Raw genomic sequence first — 15,658 nt, forward strand, 5'->3', positions numbered from 1 at the left:
CAACGTGAGACAAAGTCACTGCTGTTATTGTGAATCCAACCTCAGAATGTACATTTAAGATAAATTCAAAGCATTAAAACTTTTCAGAGGCTTGCCAGGCACTGCCCTCCTCTGTGACCTTTTACACACTGACACACACCACATTGCCTCATGTGTTTATTCTAATTTACTGTCCTGCAGGGCCGTAGCTGAGAATACACTCACCCTCTCCTTTTGTGCCTTTAGTGCGCCATACTGCGTCAGCACTCACCACAAAGCCAGTAATGATGAGAGGCGCTGTTTTAATTTCAAGCTCAGGACTCTGTTAACAGGATGGATGTCCTTTATGTCCAGTCCCACCCCCCTTCTGGTTGCTTTGTCACTGTTGTCATGAGCTCTACAGCCAGCCGGACAGGAATCCCAGGAATCTTTTTTCGGCTGACCTGGCTCCCATGTAGGGCTGAAGACTAATGGTGACATTGTCCGAGTGGCAGAGCCGGCTCCTCTTTAATAGTGGATTTCAGCCCCTGAATCATGGATAAGAATAGTGTGTGGCCCTCCTGGTGCATGAGAAAAACATTTATATAAAACAGTGGCTGAATGCCCATCGCCATTTAGCTGAATTATTCAGCTTAAATAAACTTAAGCCAAGCTATTGAGCTGACATGTGAATAGCAGTGTACAGCAGAGTGTGTGCTACACTCACCGGCAGTGACAGGGTTAATCATACCCATATGGTGTACCAAGAGGTTTGGTCCAATGCTGCTGTGGGCCAACAGGAGAGGGAAGGCTGGGTGGGGGCAGAACAGAAGGGAGAGGACAGCAGGGCAGTCACTCTCCCAACACCTGCACCTGGTCACTTGATTCACACTCAAACAACTCCCTTTCAAGGACCAATGGACCAACCTCTTGTTCACATCACGGTGATGGTTGCTGCCATGCAGGCGTAAACTTTTTTGGAAAGAGTGGAACAGGGATCAGCTGTTTTTTTCTTTTCTTTTTATTGTTGAGTGGAAGAAATACCGTCGGTTAACAGCGACTGATTAGGCAGCTTTTTCTCCTCCTCTCTCTCTCTCTTAAGGGGAATTTTCAAACCTATCGGATTGTTTTATTCCTGCGCAGCGCCGCTCAGAGATTTTCCAACCCAGCTCGGAGGCACAAAACGCGGGGAATGCAGCGGTAACATCCCGCAAGTTTTTTGGATCTCAGACTCGAAGCGTGTTTCGTGAAAACTCCTGACTTCAAAAGGTAGGGCATTTAACTTCTCCCTGGCTTAACTTTTAACTCATGTCTGGTTACTCTGTAGCGGAGTCTGAACGCTAGATGACTGTGAAGTACTCACATTTGTTCGGTTCCTATTTCTGGATGTTGAGTTCACAGGTAAGTACGCACTCCCACCGCGGGCAAGGGAACTAGGTTATTGAAATGCTATAATTATTTTTAAAAAAGGGAAAGCGTTTATTTTCACAGCTGAACTTTAATCTCCACTGCCGTCACCACCCAACACAGAAAACCAGTGGAAATACCGTCATTCATAGAAATACCTCGATGTACAATCAGGCCATCACAGTACAGAGAGCCCTAAAAGCCATATTATTATAATTATAATTATTATGTTTTAGGTGCTTTTATATTTTATTTTTGAAGGTATTTCAATTGGAATAAATACCCTTGGATTCATTTATAATCCTTATTTAATGATGATAGATGAGACATTTTGTTGCCTAACCATTTAAAAAAAATGAAGAAATGTGTCTGTGGTGTCCATATGGTCATATATATTACTATGAGTTGATTGATAGGCTAGCCTTTTTGGTGACAATTTAGTATTTATGCATTTCTTTCTCATTATGTCAAAGTGCTGTTTTATAGGCACTCCATATATATATATATATATATATATATATATATATATATATATATATATATTATAGGTGACATATACCTGTGACTCTTCATGTGTGTCTGTGTCCTTTTGATTCTCATGGTGCATATGTATTATTAACACTGAATGTACAGTGTTTGATAGGAGGAATAGAGATCAAGCTTCCCTGGTGAGCAGATATATGGCAACTGTGTGATTATGCCAGGAAGGCTGCGAGGCGTTCCCAGTGGCTTCTGTTTTTAATTTCTAAATGTTCGGCATGCCAGTCATCCCAGTTTCATCAGACTGTTCCTATTTTTCATGGGAACATATTTTATCGTAATGTGTCAAACACTAATTAAGCCTTATTGTGAAACATAATGTACTGATGTGTTCTGTGAGCTCTCTCTATTTTTTTTTCCTCATAAATATCTCTCCCTAAAAGCCCTCATTTTGAGGCGTGTAGCGTGTGCCACCGGGGGCCTTGGCTACATGGATGCCATGAGAGAAAGAAAAGCCCGTGGGATGGCTTATAGCTCGAGCAAAGCACACCTTCAGGGAGACAATTTAATGGATGTTGTGGACTCAGCTTTTAGTATTCATAATTTATATGGGATCCTCTCCAGCAAAGTGCAGATGCATAATGAATGCTTGAGTTAAGGTCTAACAGTTAGACTACGTTTCAACACCCCTAAACTGTCAGAAATTGTTTCAGCGAGGACTACCTGTGTCTTTGAACTGTCATGTCTTTCACTCGTCAACTTCTTGAAAGTACGTTGACGTGCTTTGTTGAAAGACTGAGAGAGAGGCAGAGGGAATCACTGATGGGCATCAGTGTCTTGTTTTATTCAGTTTTCTAGGAAAATGTGGCTGGAATATATGTTAAAGAAAAGATAATATGTCTAAGAAAATGAAGATGAAGACAAGAGACTAAATGTACTTTTAAAAAAAATACTTTTTCCATGTGACTGTGCTTGCATATACTGTTATACAGTCTCAACACATACCTCACTACATTTACACTTTAAATAAATAATGGGGCTGTCATATTTTCCAGAGCAGGTGTGAAGATTTGGACGTTGTTCTCTCCTGCCAAACTATACGTCTTGCCTTGGAAGGCTGCAGGCCAAACTTCTGATCAGAGAGATCAGAGGAAGAGAGAGACACTCTCCTGCCTGTCCTTCCTTCTTTTTCTGTCTCATATTTCTCATGGGGCACTCTATAATAATAGTTCATTCCTCTTTCTTTTTTTGTCCAGATTTAGATCTCTGTGGGCTACCTGCATGACTGTTACCATGACAGCATCTGGAGCCCAACTCCTCCTGTTGGCCTTGTGTGTTTACAGAGGCTCAGGCCTGCAGCAGTCTGCTCCGCGGGTTCGCCTCTCCTTCAAAGGTGAGCTCATACAGATTAACTAAAACTCCTCTGACAGCAGGGATTTTCTTAATAGTTTCTTTTTACTTGTTGGTTTTCACTCGTGCGCACACAAACTCCTGCACGCATCCACGCCCGCAGTTATGTTTCCTCTTTATACATATGTAAAGGACGTGTTTCCTGCCACATGTCAAACACAGCAACACTGAAAACAAAAGGTGGATATTACGTGTTGCTCGGTATGGCAGTGCCCTTCGACAAAAGTTTTCTCCCCACACCCTGAAACCGACACGAACTATACTCTGACCTGTCATTTCTTCTTTGTTTTTGATGTCTGACATGATGACACAAGAAGGAAACACCTGAAATCTGATCACAGGAGTAAAATGATATTCTACCGCTGTAATGTTTTGGCTGGAGGTGTAACTTTGGTTTTAAAGGCTTTTTTATTGGCGTTTGGGATTTTCCCGTGCAGTCTCCTTGTCATCATTCACTCTAAGTGCAGAGATTCATGTGACAAGAACATGGATGACACCTTTGATCAAAACAATGCTGGGTGATTACAGTTATCTTTGCATCAAGGCATAGGTATGAGACAATATGAACATTTCATGTTGTGATTATCCTTGCCAAAATAATTCCCATTCACTAAATTATAGCCGGGTAGTCATGTAAATATGCTAAAAATTTAAACATACTAGAGCCAGACCGATATGGAATTTTGAGACAGATGCCGATTCTGATTTTTTTTTTTTTGGGGGGGGGATTCATTGATAACCGATATGGTGGCCCATATAACTAATTTTTTATGTGGATTGTGCACCGATTTTTCATGACTCTGTAAATGTACCCAGAGAGCTATTTTCTCAAACATAAATCTATTAAATAATATTTAATATTGTTATACATTAAACAAACAATGTATTACATTGTCAGCCAATTCTATAAATGATAACTGAGAAAATAGAGAATAAATAAGAATAAAAGAATAAAGCGAAATAAACATTACAGTTCAGTTTCAGTCAATTCCTGACTATTTAAAAAAATGATAATAATAATAATAATAGCACCATTTTTAAATCATGGCAGGCAACATTTTCTGCATTATATATTGTGTAACCAAAGTTTTCACAAGGGCACATATCAGACAGCAGATACCAATATGCCTTTGATAGGCCAATATTGGCCGATAATATCTGTCAAGCTCTAAAACATACATCAAATGAGAAGAGGGATTTTTGTAAATCAAAACTAAATTCTGCTTGCTTTGACCTGTGGGCTGTGGTGAAATTAACGACAACCCTGTTTCAAACAAAGGCGGAACTCTGTAGGAAAAACGCAGACTGCAATGATTTGCAAATCCTTTGTGACCTACATTAATTTCAATACTGTACAAAGACAAGATATTTAATGTCCGAACTTTTTCTTTTTGTAAATATATACTCTCATTATGAATTTCATGCATTTTATATTTGTTTACAGGGATTGGAGGAAAATCAGTTCTTGTGAAAACAGCCAGCTACAGTGCTCTCATTATTATGTTTGTTGCAATTCAAAAATAATTCAGGAAATCAATACAGGACTGTATGTCAGCGAGCTTAACAGCTTCTTAAAGTCCCTTATGCAGATTTTCACAATTCTCCCGGAATGGAAATTTACTGAAATTAAGTTACTAAAATCATAAATCATAAATCATCCCATCTCAATTTGCATCCCTATCATGTTGTCTCTTCAAGTGCACCTGCACGCTCACAAACTCTCACCTTTCACAACTGAAGTGCCTGTGAGTGAGAAATAAAGGTGTGAATCCAATTTAAAGCATTCTTTAGTTCTTTCATGTGGAGGTGAGTCAAACTGTTGTGCGTCCTGATCAGGTCCAGGCAGCTTCAAAGTTTTCAGTGTCTTATCTTGTGCAGCTGGCGTGATTCACCAAGAAACATTTATGATTTTGCACGATGTCAACAAGACACATCTGACGCAGATTAGAGGTGGGCTAATCATGAGATCTGTGGTTGATAGCTGGGAGTTGGAGTCGACATGCAGTGCTGTTTTGAATTCATCTGATTTTGGAAGACTGAAACCAGCTGTCTGCGTGCTGTTTGTGTCGTATACGTTCCATTTGAGGGTTGAGAGAGCGCTTGCAGTACATTTTTATATGACCTTTAACACTAATCCCTTTGCAGTAAACAGCTTATACACACCAGTCTGGGTTTTTTTGCAGCAGGGTTCACAAAAGAGTCTGACCAATTACACAAGTTTGGTCTTGAACTTGATCACGTTCCTCCTCTGTAAGATAAAGGAATTCACATCTGTACACAGCTCTGCATGACAAATTTATGCACGGGGGCTTGTTTAGAACAGCTGAGAGGCTCTGAATTATTAGATTGTTGTCAAGTTTTTTCAGAAAGCAGCCACATTCACAGACCTCAGCCACCCCTCCCCCCTAATACCAAAGGAAAAGGAGGAAAGTTGGATTTACTCCCCAACTGTTTTTCTGCCACTCCAAGGATTTATTGTTCATTGTTTGTGACACCGAGCCTCTTTGTTCCCTGAGGCGCCTGTGGAGGAGGCTTCGGGCGGCTGGAGGACATGTGACTCTTCTGAACGAATGAGCCGTCCTGAGTGACACTCTCGGGTACAGGAGGCCTGCAGAGGATAGCCATCTCGTATTGTTTCCTCTGTCGCTGGGAAGTTGTGTCAGTTATACGCTTCAAAGGGGAGCCTCGTTTGATAGATTAGTCAGCGCTGCTAGAGAGCAAAATGTGCAGCGTAACTGCAGCCATGTTTTAGAGTCTAATACCCTCTCAGTGCTGTCACCAGTTTGCTCATACTTGAAATTTGCCTGGGACTAAACAGCAGTGGTCATTAGTGCCTTAGTGACAATATGTTGTCAAGTTGTAACACGAGACCTTATAGTAGCTTCATACTTGAATTGCGTGTCCTTCCCAGTGTTTCCCTATCAGTGTCAGAATGTTGTCAGGGGATAAGTGTTTGCTGAATGTTTACCAGATGATGGCAGTACATTGTTTGCTATTTTTGGAGAATGGAGACATGTATAGGGGTGTGGTGTTTCTACATTTAGCCTGTCCAGTGAATCCACTATGGCCCAGTGGAGCCCGGCCAGAGGCTTGTTATCCTGTGTTTACCTCTCAGGAACAGCACCGGACCTCGTCCCACCTCGGAGGCTCCATCTCGTGTCGTCCGGAGATCCGATTGCGTAGCTTATTTTAGTTAGTAAACCTGACTGCATCCTGTTAACATTGACCTCTGGGAGGAAGATGGCAGGCCCTTTGATGTAAATAAAGATTGTGCTTCCTCCTCAATCCCTGTAAGCTGGCTTCTGAGGGTCTCTCCGAACATTTGTCAATATATAAGCCTGCTGTCTTTAACATGCCTCTGCTGTGTCCCAGTGTGTGTTCACAAATGCGAGTCAATATCTAGCACATAGCACAGATGTGTCGGTGTGGTGCTTTTTTTGTGTGTTTAAAGTGAATTGGTTGGATGAGAGAATGGAAAAAAAATCACCTCAGAGGTGGAGTGCAGCACGCAGTCCATTTGTCTCGCAGTAGATGAAAATTGTTCAATCAAAGCTTTCAGGAGAACAAAAAAAAGAGCAAGATTTTCCACTGCAGCAGGTCTTAACAGGTTACGCTCTGCTGAACACAATCCTGATCTCAAGAATTAGCTGCGAGTTCCACTGACCGTGTTTCCTAAGGGACCTGCTTTTTCGCCTAACTCCACGGGGCATGTGGCGCCTTAAACTCAATCAGCCGGTCAGGACACATAAAATATTGAGATCTTAAAAGCGAATATGTTTTTAAAAATGCTCGAAGTTGAGTTATATTTAATCAGTGACACACATTTTCCAGAAAGAAGTGAGAGGGGTGTTGCTCAGGGGACAGCAAGTTCATCCAAGTTGGTAATGAAACATGTTAAAGGCATAAAGGGAATAATGGGACAAGATTTTTAGAGGTAACCTTTGCTCCCTCTGCTGTTGGCTTTCCAAAATAATGAATATGTGTGTGTTTTTAACAAAGCAAAACTTTTTCTCACAGAACTGATGGACACGAGGGCAGCGCGGCCCTTCAGTTTCTCCTTCAACACCAGCGACTACCGCATCCTCCATATGGATCAGGATCAGGGCCGTCTGTACCTGGGCAGCCGGGAGTACCTGGTGGCTCTGGACATGCACAATGTCAACAAGGAGCCACTCATAGTACGTACAAACTGATCCTGCTCTTTCTTTAGGGATGCACGATGCATACTGGGCAAGAAGTTATTGGCAGATAAAAATCAAATTACCCCCCAACTTTTTTCCATTTATTTATTCAGTATTACAGTAAACTATATGCCTTTTGTCATTGTTTTATATCTTCAGAATAATCAGCTCTAGTTTGCATATCAACATTGGCAGATAATGTCAAAAGTATTTAATTAAAATTCTTGTTTGAAGTGCTTTACTAGAAACAAATGATGAAAATCTGGAGAGTCAGAACTGTTCTTTGTTTTTGCCATGTTAACAATAGTGATGTCAGGTAGATTTGGTTAGAGCTATTGAATATACAATCATCCATATTTTCTTACCCTCAGGTTATGTTTTTCTTTTTAAAGCAGCCAAAAGAAGCTTTTATTTATTGTTGACTTTGGTGGCACCTGTAGACAAAAGCGAGTGTTTACATGAGACCAGACTGCTTTTATAAAACCTCTCTTTTTACTGCAGCTGTCTGCCCTGCTCCGTCCTGGTTCTGGTTCTCTTGCGGTTCTGCAGAGCCTGCATGCTTTAGTCTGAATCGGATACGATGGAACCGGGAAAGACATTAAGAATTACTATATAGAAATAATCAATATTCTTGCTGATGATCTTGTTTGCTTATGTAAGTCTTCTAGAGGCATCAGTATTACATTGAGAATGTTGAATAACCAGTTAAAAGTTCTTGTAGCTGCTTTAAGATATAAAAATGTCAAATTAGCAGGTAAAAATCCATATTATTCATCCCTATTCTTCTTAAATCCAGTCTGATATTTGGTTTCTATGTGTTTCATTAAGCCATTAAATTATATGATTCTGTTTGCTGTTTATTTAAATACAGATTCACTGGCCAGCATCTGCTAAGAGAAAGGGAGAATGTCAGATGACAGGAAAGGGAAGACAGGTGAGATCACGTATTTACATCCTGTTCTTTCAACATATCTGAGACTTTCAAGACGGGACAATGACGGCGAAGATGTTTGAATTCCATTTGTCTTACTCGTCTTTGTCCAGGGTGAATGTGCCAACTTTGTGCGGCTGATAGAACCGTGGAACCGCACCCACCTCTACACCTGTGGAACAGGGGCGTACCAACCGATCTGCACATTCATCAACAGAGGCTGGAGGGCAGAGGTGAGCACAAAGACATTTACAGTTCCCAGAGTGGGATTTACAGCAAGAGTCCCTCAGCAGTAGGCCTGGAAAGCGTTGTCCTGCTAAATATTTCAGGACTACAAACTGGGACACTGATTTGTTTATGATTTTCCCATGTGACGTTTTAGCGGTCTATTTTTACGCATACTCTGCCTGTCTAATCTGCCTCTGCAGGACTACCTGTTTCGGCTGGTCCCTGGGTATGTGGACTCGGGGAAGGGAAAATGTTCCTATGATCCCAAACAGGAGAGCATTGCAGTTCTGCTCAGTAAGATATGCTTCATGTATAGAAAAAAACACAAACACAACTCAAATTCCTTGCTGTATTGCATCAAAATGTCTAACCTTTCCATTCTCTAACCACCTCTGCAGATGGTAACCTGTATGCAGGGGTCCATATTGACTTCATGAGTACAGATGCTGCTGTGTTTAGGACCATGGGAGGGAGAACAGCAATCAGGACAGAGCAGTATGACTCCAGGTGGCTCAACGGTGAGTAAGTGTGGGTGTGAGGAGGTAAATGTTGTTGATTACAGGTTATGGTTCCTCTCATTTTATTTGACAACCACTTGCCTCAATCCTCTCTCTGCTTATCTGTTTTTATCCTCCAGAGCCTGTGTTTGTTCAGATCCAGCAGATCCCTGACAGTGCAGAAAGGAACGACGACAAGCTCTACTTCTTTTTCCGTGAGAAGAGTCTAGACTCGAGTGGTGGGGCGAGCCCCAGCGTTTTAGCCAGGGTGGGAAGAGTGTGTCTGGTGAGCCAAACCACATTATTTATATTTATATATACACTACTGGTCAAAAGTTTTAGAACACAGCAACTTTTCCAGAATCTAATTGAAAATTATGCAGTTTAATGTCTCAGTGTACTCTGAGATGAGTGCACATTTGCAACATTTAAAATTCTTTATTGAGCATGATAGTGTTTTGAAAGTAAAAAAAAGATTCAAAATCACATTTTATGTTGGACTAAAGGAGTAAAAAAAGACACAAAATGACAAAAAAAGACACCAAATGACACAAAATGACTTACAAAGACATGAAAAGAATTCAAAAATGGACAAAATAGCCCAAGACTCCATAGAGTTAAGTTGTTAACCCATTTCTTGTTCCCTGAAAAAGGCCTACTTGTATAATTCTGAAATGTACATTATTTTTCAGTTTTGGTTAAGCTTACCTTTTTTTATTTACCTCTGGCAGTTCACCACTTACCTTTGTACCCTTTCAAGCTGTTCATTTGACTTGAACTGCTTGAATTTCAATAAAAAACTGGAAAAATTGGGGTTCTAAAACTTTTGACCGGTAGTGTGTGTATATTATATATATATATATATATATATATATATATATATATATATATATATATATATATATATATATATATATATATATATATATATACATATACATATATATATATACATATACATATATATATATACATATACATATATATATATATATATATATATATATATATATATATATATATATATATATATATCATGATCATGTATCAGTAATTGAAGTGATGTACTGTACACATTAAAGCAAATTACTAATTTACTGTCAGAAGATATTATAAAAAATAATCTCTAGAAGCACATAGAGATGTTTCTGGTGGAGTGACGTGTCCGCCCACAGAACCCTGTTAATCAGCTCGAGTGACAAGTTAATTTTAAATCCTTAATTACAAACCAGTTTGCCGTCTCTTATCTAAATAAGATGGCTATGGATATGGTTTGGATTTTGATATTAAAGATAACATTAATATTAAATGGAACAGCATGCTGTGATATTGTTGCACCATTTAAAGACCCTTTTTTATATTTGAAAATGGATCCTTTCTATTTGAATTTGGCACTAATTTGCCTTGATATGATATATGCAAATTTTAGGATTGAAAACGAAATAAAGACATAGAAATAAAAATTCTGAATCTGTGTATGTTCAGTATCAGTTCATTTCTGATCATTTAAATAAAGATAAAATAAAAAGCCAAATAATCAGTTCTGTATGTTCAGATCAATTTCTGAACATTTTAGATTAAGAATAAATAAAAATTAAATAAAAAGCAAATTAAATATTAGTACTGTATGTTTAGATCAATTTCTGACCATTTAGTTATAGAAAAAAAAAATAGCTCAAACCTCCCAAGCATTGTTTTATATGTTCTGTAAAACAAAAGGTGATATTGGTAAATATTGCAGATTCAGGCTCTTTATTATAATAATATATTTATTTAATAAAATCAGATGTAATAAAAACAGAGATATACTACCACTCCTATTAAGAATGTTATTGAGGTTATAAAACTATTTTATTTCAGTAGAAATTTGTAAAATACACAAACAGGAAGTCGTCCATGCTGGCATTTAACCCCTCACCACTTCCCCCGGGGATCGGATCACTATCGGCGATCTCGGTTAACCACGACGGGATAACATGAGAATAGAAACAATCAGCCAACCCCAGAGCTCACTTTGTAATATGAAACACATTGTGCTTATTGAGCTGTGACCTAATTTCCTTCCTGTCTAGAATGATGAAGGAGGCCAGAAGTCCCTGGTGAACCGCTGGACGACGTTCTTGAAGGCTCGTCTTATCTGCTCGGTGATCGGGGAAGATGGAGTGGAGACACGATTTGATGAACTACGTGAGGCCACAATAAAATAAGCACTCCGTTTAAACTGATAGCATTTTAATCTCAGCTGCTTTTAATGTCCTGTTATTGATTTGATATCTTGTTCTAGGGGATGTGTTTATTCAGCCCACACAGGATGAACGAAACCCGATGGTGTACGCTCTCTTCACCACAGCCGGGTGAGTTGTTTTTGGAGGCAATTTCACACCTTTCCTCACACATTTTTTGGGATAATTCATGCTTTAATTTCAGGGATAGGGTGCACGCTGTCTGCCACCTCTCCCTTTTCACTTAATTGTCTGTTTCTGCTCCAGCTCTGTGTTCAAGGGCTCAGCAGTCTGCGTATACTCAATGGCTGATATCCGCAATGTCTTCAATGGACCGTTTGCCCACAAACATGGACACAACTACCAGTGGACAGAGTACACTGGCAAGATTCCCTACCCACGGCCTGGAACAGTGCGTCTCGTTAACATGATGCAATTTCATCAACATGCAAATGTGTAAATATGCATCAAAAGCTAACAACTTATTTTTCTCATTCAGTGTCCAGGAGGAACCTTCACTCCTGGCATCCGTTCCTCCAAGAACTTCTCAGATGAGGCTGTGAATTTCATCCGAGCCCATCCCCTCATGATCCATCCAGTTTATCCAATCCACCGCCGCCCCCTGGTGGTGAGAACCGGCGTGGACTACCGGTTCACTGCCCTGGTGGTGGATCAGGTGGATGCTGTGGACGGACGCTACGAGGTGCTCTTCCTGGGGACAGGTGAGACAGCTGCAGGGCTGATTACCGGGCTGGAGGAGTGATTTGGCAACCAAATGCATGTCTTAAAATATGATTTCTCTCACTTCTAGATCGAGGCACTGTCCAGAAAGTTATAGTTCTGCCCAAGGACCCAACTAGCATGGAGGAACTGACTCTAGAGGAAGTGGAAGTTTTCCGGGTATGTCTCAATATGTACACCTTAAAAAGACGAAAATACTGTAATATCAAAGATTATAGATTATTTTGAAGTGGGGTTGTATAATCTATAGTAGATGGCGGCCAACACCCCCAGTGTGGAGAAGCGGGCAGCAGTACAGACGCAGAAGCACTTTAAAAAAATCAGTATCAGTTTAAGTGTTTGCTTTATTTAGAATATTATCATTGCTTTGCCTTGCCATCAGACAGGTCTGTTTGAGTTTATGAAAAGGGAACTGAGGCTGTTCCTGATCTATGCTCTCACCAAAGCCAGACTCCTTTGACAAAAACAGTAATTTTACTTCAATCAATTATTTAGTCTGTGTTATTGTGTGACTTTGCCGTTTTTTAAAGGTTCAACCTGGATCAAAGTCACACAATACCATAAATAATCTCATCATTTGAGGCAGCGGGAGACCTGCAACTCTTTTGTTCTGCATGGTAAAATTACTGTTTTCCTTAATGGTGTCTTAAGTGGTGCTGTCCAACTTAAAACAAACCCTTTCTTCTATCCCTTTAAGATCAAGAGGTCTTATTGATTTATTTGTTTGTTATCTGTTAATTTACAGTCCAGAGCTCCAGTCAAAACAATGAAGATATCCTCTAAAAGAGTAAGTAAATTCTTATTAAGGACAAATCTAACTGGCTGATTCACATTTCTGTGCATAAACCAAACCACACAACCACACTGAGATATTTTTCTTCTTCCTGTCACCACAGCAACAGCTGTACGTGTCATCAGACGCGGGGCTGACCCAGGTGTCGCTGCACCGATGTGGTGTGTATGGCAGGGCCTGCTCTGACTGCTGTCTGGCTCGAGACCCCTACTGTGCCTGGGACGGAGAGAGCTGCTCTGCCTTCACCCCGTCCACCAAGAGGTCAGGGGTGTCTCGTATCTCCACAGTACAAACTGTAAAGTGATGTGTGCGTCGACTTAATTATTCATTCTGGTCTTTGTCTCAGGAGGAGCAGGAGACAGGATGTTAAACATGGCGACCCACTGAGGCAGTGCAGGGGCTTTAATGCCAAAGGTGTGTTCACTTTTTTCTGTGTTTAAGATCATGCACACTTCTTGTTTGTTTATTTTGAGCAGTTGTCACCATTTCTTCTCTCTCTACCCTTGCAGTGGAAAAGCGTCTGAGAGAAATAGTGCAGTTCGGCGTGGAGGGCAGCAGCACCTTCTTGGAGTGTCAGCCCCGCTCTCCCCAGGCCACCGTCAAGTGGCTCTTCCAGAGGGAAGGAAAGAGGAAAGTGGTGAGAACAGAACAGTTTAATACTAAAGGAACAGTTTGACATTTTGGAAATGTGCTTTCAAGCAGAAAGATAGACGAGAATATCAATATTACTCTTATACTGTATCTGGCAGTTTTAAATATATATATATGTATATATATATATATATATATATATATATATATATGTGTGTGTGTATACAGTACAGGCCAAAAGTTTGGACACGCCTTCTCATTCAATGTGTTTCCTTTATTTTCATGACTATTGACATTGTGATTCATCAAAACTATTAATGAACACATGTGGAATTATGTACTTAACAAAAAAGTGTGAAATAACTGAAAACATGTCTTATATTCTAGTAAGCAAAGGGTGGTTACTTTGAGGAATCTAAAATACAAGACATGTTTTCGGTTATTTCACACTTTTTTTTGTTAAGTACATAATTCCACATGTGTTCATTCATAGTTTTGATGCCTTCAGTGAGAATCTACAATGTAAATAGTCATGAAAATAAAGAAAAACGCATTGAATGAGTAGGTGTGTGTCCAAACTTTTGGCCTGTACTGTATATAAATATTCAGATAACACATAACCCCTGTAAAACTGTAACATTTGTTTTTACGATTAAAAAAACAAGATATGTATAATGATAATAATAATAATAATAATAATAATAATAAGGGAGCTTTAAGGGTGCTCTGCATCATTCCAGTCTTCATCGTAGCCTTATATTTACTGGACATATGTAAGAGTTCTGTTTGTTTTCTCACCTAATTCTCAGCAAGAAAGCAAATACAAACTAGTTTGTATTCACTGAAGTGGGGTTTTATGAAGTATTTATCTACTGTTGGTAATGCAATAACTCATACAGCCCCACATCAATAAATTGAAACTGTCCCTTTAAGTGCATCAACCTCTTGCCCATTTGTCATCTGAATACACATTAAAATATGTTGTTTCCTGTCTTAGACTCCTGCTGTTTCATTCCCTTTTCTGCAGCTCAACCGTGTGGGAGGTATTCTGAAGACCAACCATGGTATCCTCCTGAAGTCTCTCAACCAATCAGACGCAGGGCTCTACCATTGCCTCGCCACTGAGAACAACTTCAAACACACAGTGGCCCGTGTGGCGCTGCGCATCCTGGATCGAGACATCGTTTTAGCTCTCACCGCTCAGGACGAGGACGAAGAGCCAAAAACTCGTCAAGCGGGACCTTACACTCAGTCGTCCCTCGTCTCCACACCTTTCCCGCCTGAGATTAGACTGATTAACCAGTACTGCCAGTCCTACTGGGAACAACTCAGTCCCAAACAGCAGCAGCGCAAGCGCACCAGCCGCAGGCACACAGAGGGCCAGGACCAAGGCCTCGGCTAGAGGGCAGAACGGACGCTGTCCAACACTGGCCCGTGTGGATTTTTATGGTGGACTTTTATGTTTGACATGCATGTTTGTGTGTCACCTCCATTCATTAGGAAGGTGATGCTGTCATGCTGTCGTTTAAGTATTATATTTGTGGTTTTGAGAGTCAGCCGAGAAAAAAAATACACATTGTGTATATTTTACATCATCAGTGACCACTTAAGTATTTCCATCTTTCAGGTATCAGCTTGTGTTAGTTGGACATTTAAACACACAATATGACATTTTCTGCCGCTAGGGGTCTCTCGATCAAAACAATAACAAAAGACTGTGTTTGGTTGTGTGGGATCACAGGAATTGTTGTCTTCACCACATGTCATTGATGTAAGCTTCTCTCGGTTAGGATTCCTTCAGTGTTCATCGTTCAGGAGGTTTTTAAGGGGACCTGAATTATTCCTGTCAAAAACTAATGGTGATTTAAACCATTTGAAAACACAGAACGAAGCACTTTCATGTTCAAAATTTTTGTTTTTCAGACACTGTTCAGCAGGACATCCAGGAAGGGCAGCGAGCCGAGCTCCCGTATATATTTGCTCAGCCTGTTTCTCTTTAGCTTTGGAAATATGTATCATTAAAAATGACCAAGACCTGAAAAATGGATCATAAAAATGTCAATTTCTGACAAACACAAAGCTGACATATAAAGAAAGGCGACCAAATGAAACAAACTGTTATCTTGACTATAATTACAGATTCTGTTGGTTTGAACATTGTTGGAAACATTTGGGATAATGTAAGTACACAACTCAACAAAATATATAACAGTTGTAAC

The 15,658-nt window shown here is 40.0% G+C and overlaps 1 protein-coding gene across 2 annotated transcripts; it reads left to right on the forward strand.

Moving 5' to 3' along the window:
• Window positions 1-799: 799 nt before the first annotated feature.
• sema3ga (sema domain, immunoglobulin domain (Ig), short basic domain, secreted, (semaphorin) 3Ga) lies at window positions 800-15,366 on the forward strand. 2 transcript variants are annotated; one of them, XM_059332650.1, is made up of 18 exons: window positions 800-1,227; window positions 3,102-3,238; window positions 7,273-7,433; window positions 8,308-8,370; window positions 8,481-8,600; window positions 8,796-8,889; window positions 8,994-9,113; window positions 9,233-9,378; window positions 11,165-11,279; window positions 11,377-11,446; window positions 11,582-11,726; window positions 11,814-12,036; window positions 12,126-12,214; window positions 12,801-12,842; window positions 12,952-13,109; window positions 13,195-13,262; window positions 13,358-13,485; window positions 14,437-15,366. In XM_059332650.1, exons 2-18 carry the CDS (start codon window positions 3,127-3,129, stop codon window positions 14,839-14,841), a joined length of 2,259 nt encoding a protein of 752 aa, XP_059188633.1. In that variant the 5' UTR covers window positions 800-1,227; window positions 3,102-3,126; the 3' UTR covers window positions 14,842-15,366. The 2 variants fall into 2 exon arrangements, with proteins under 2 accessions (XP_059188633.1, XP_059188634.1); XM_059332651.1 differs by having other exon boundaries at window positions 14,467-15,366.
• Window positions 15,367-15,658: the final 292 nt, after the last annotated feature.

The sequence above is a fragment of the Centropristis striata genome, chromosome 5, assembly GCF_030273125.1.
Source record: "Centropristis striata isolate RG_2023a ecotype Rhode Island chromosome 5, C.striata_1.0, whole genome shotgun sequence".
Lineage (NCBI taxonomy): Eukaryota > Metazoa > Chordata > Actinopteri > Perciformes > Serranidae > Centropristis > Centropristis striata.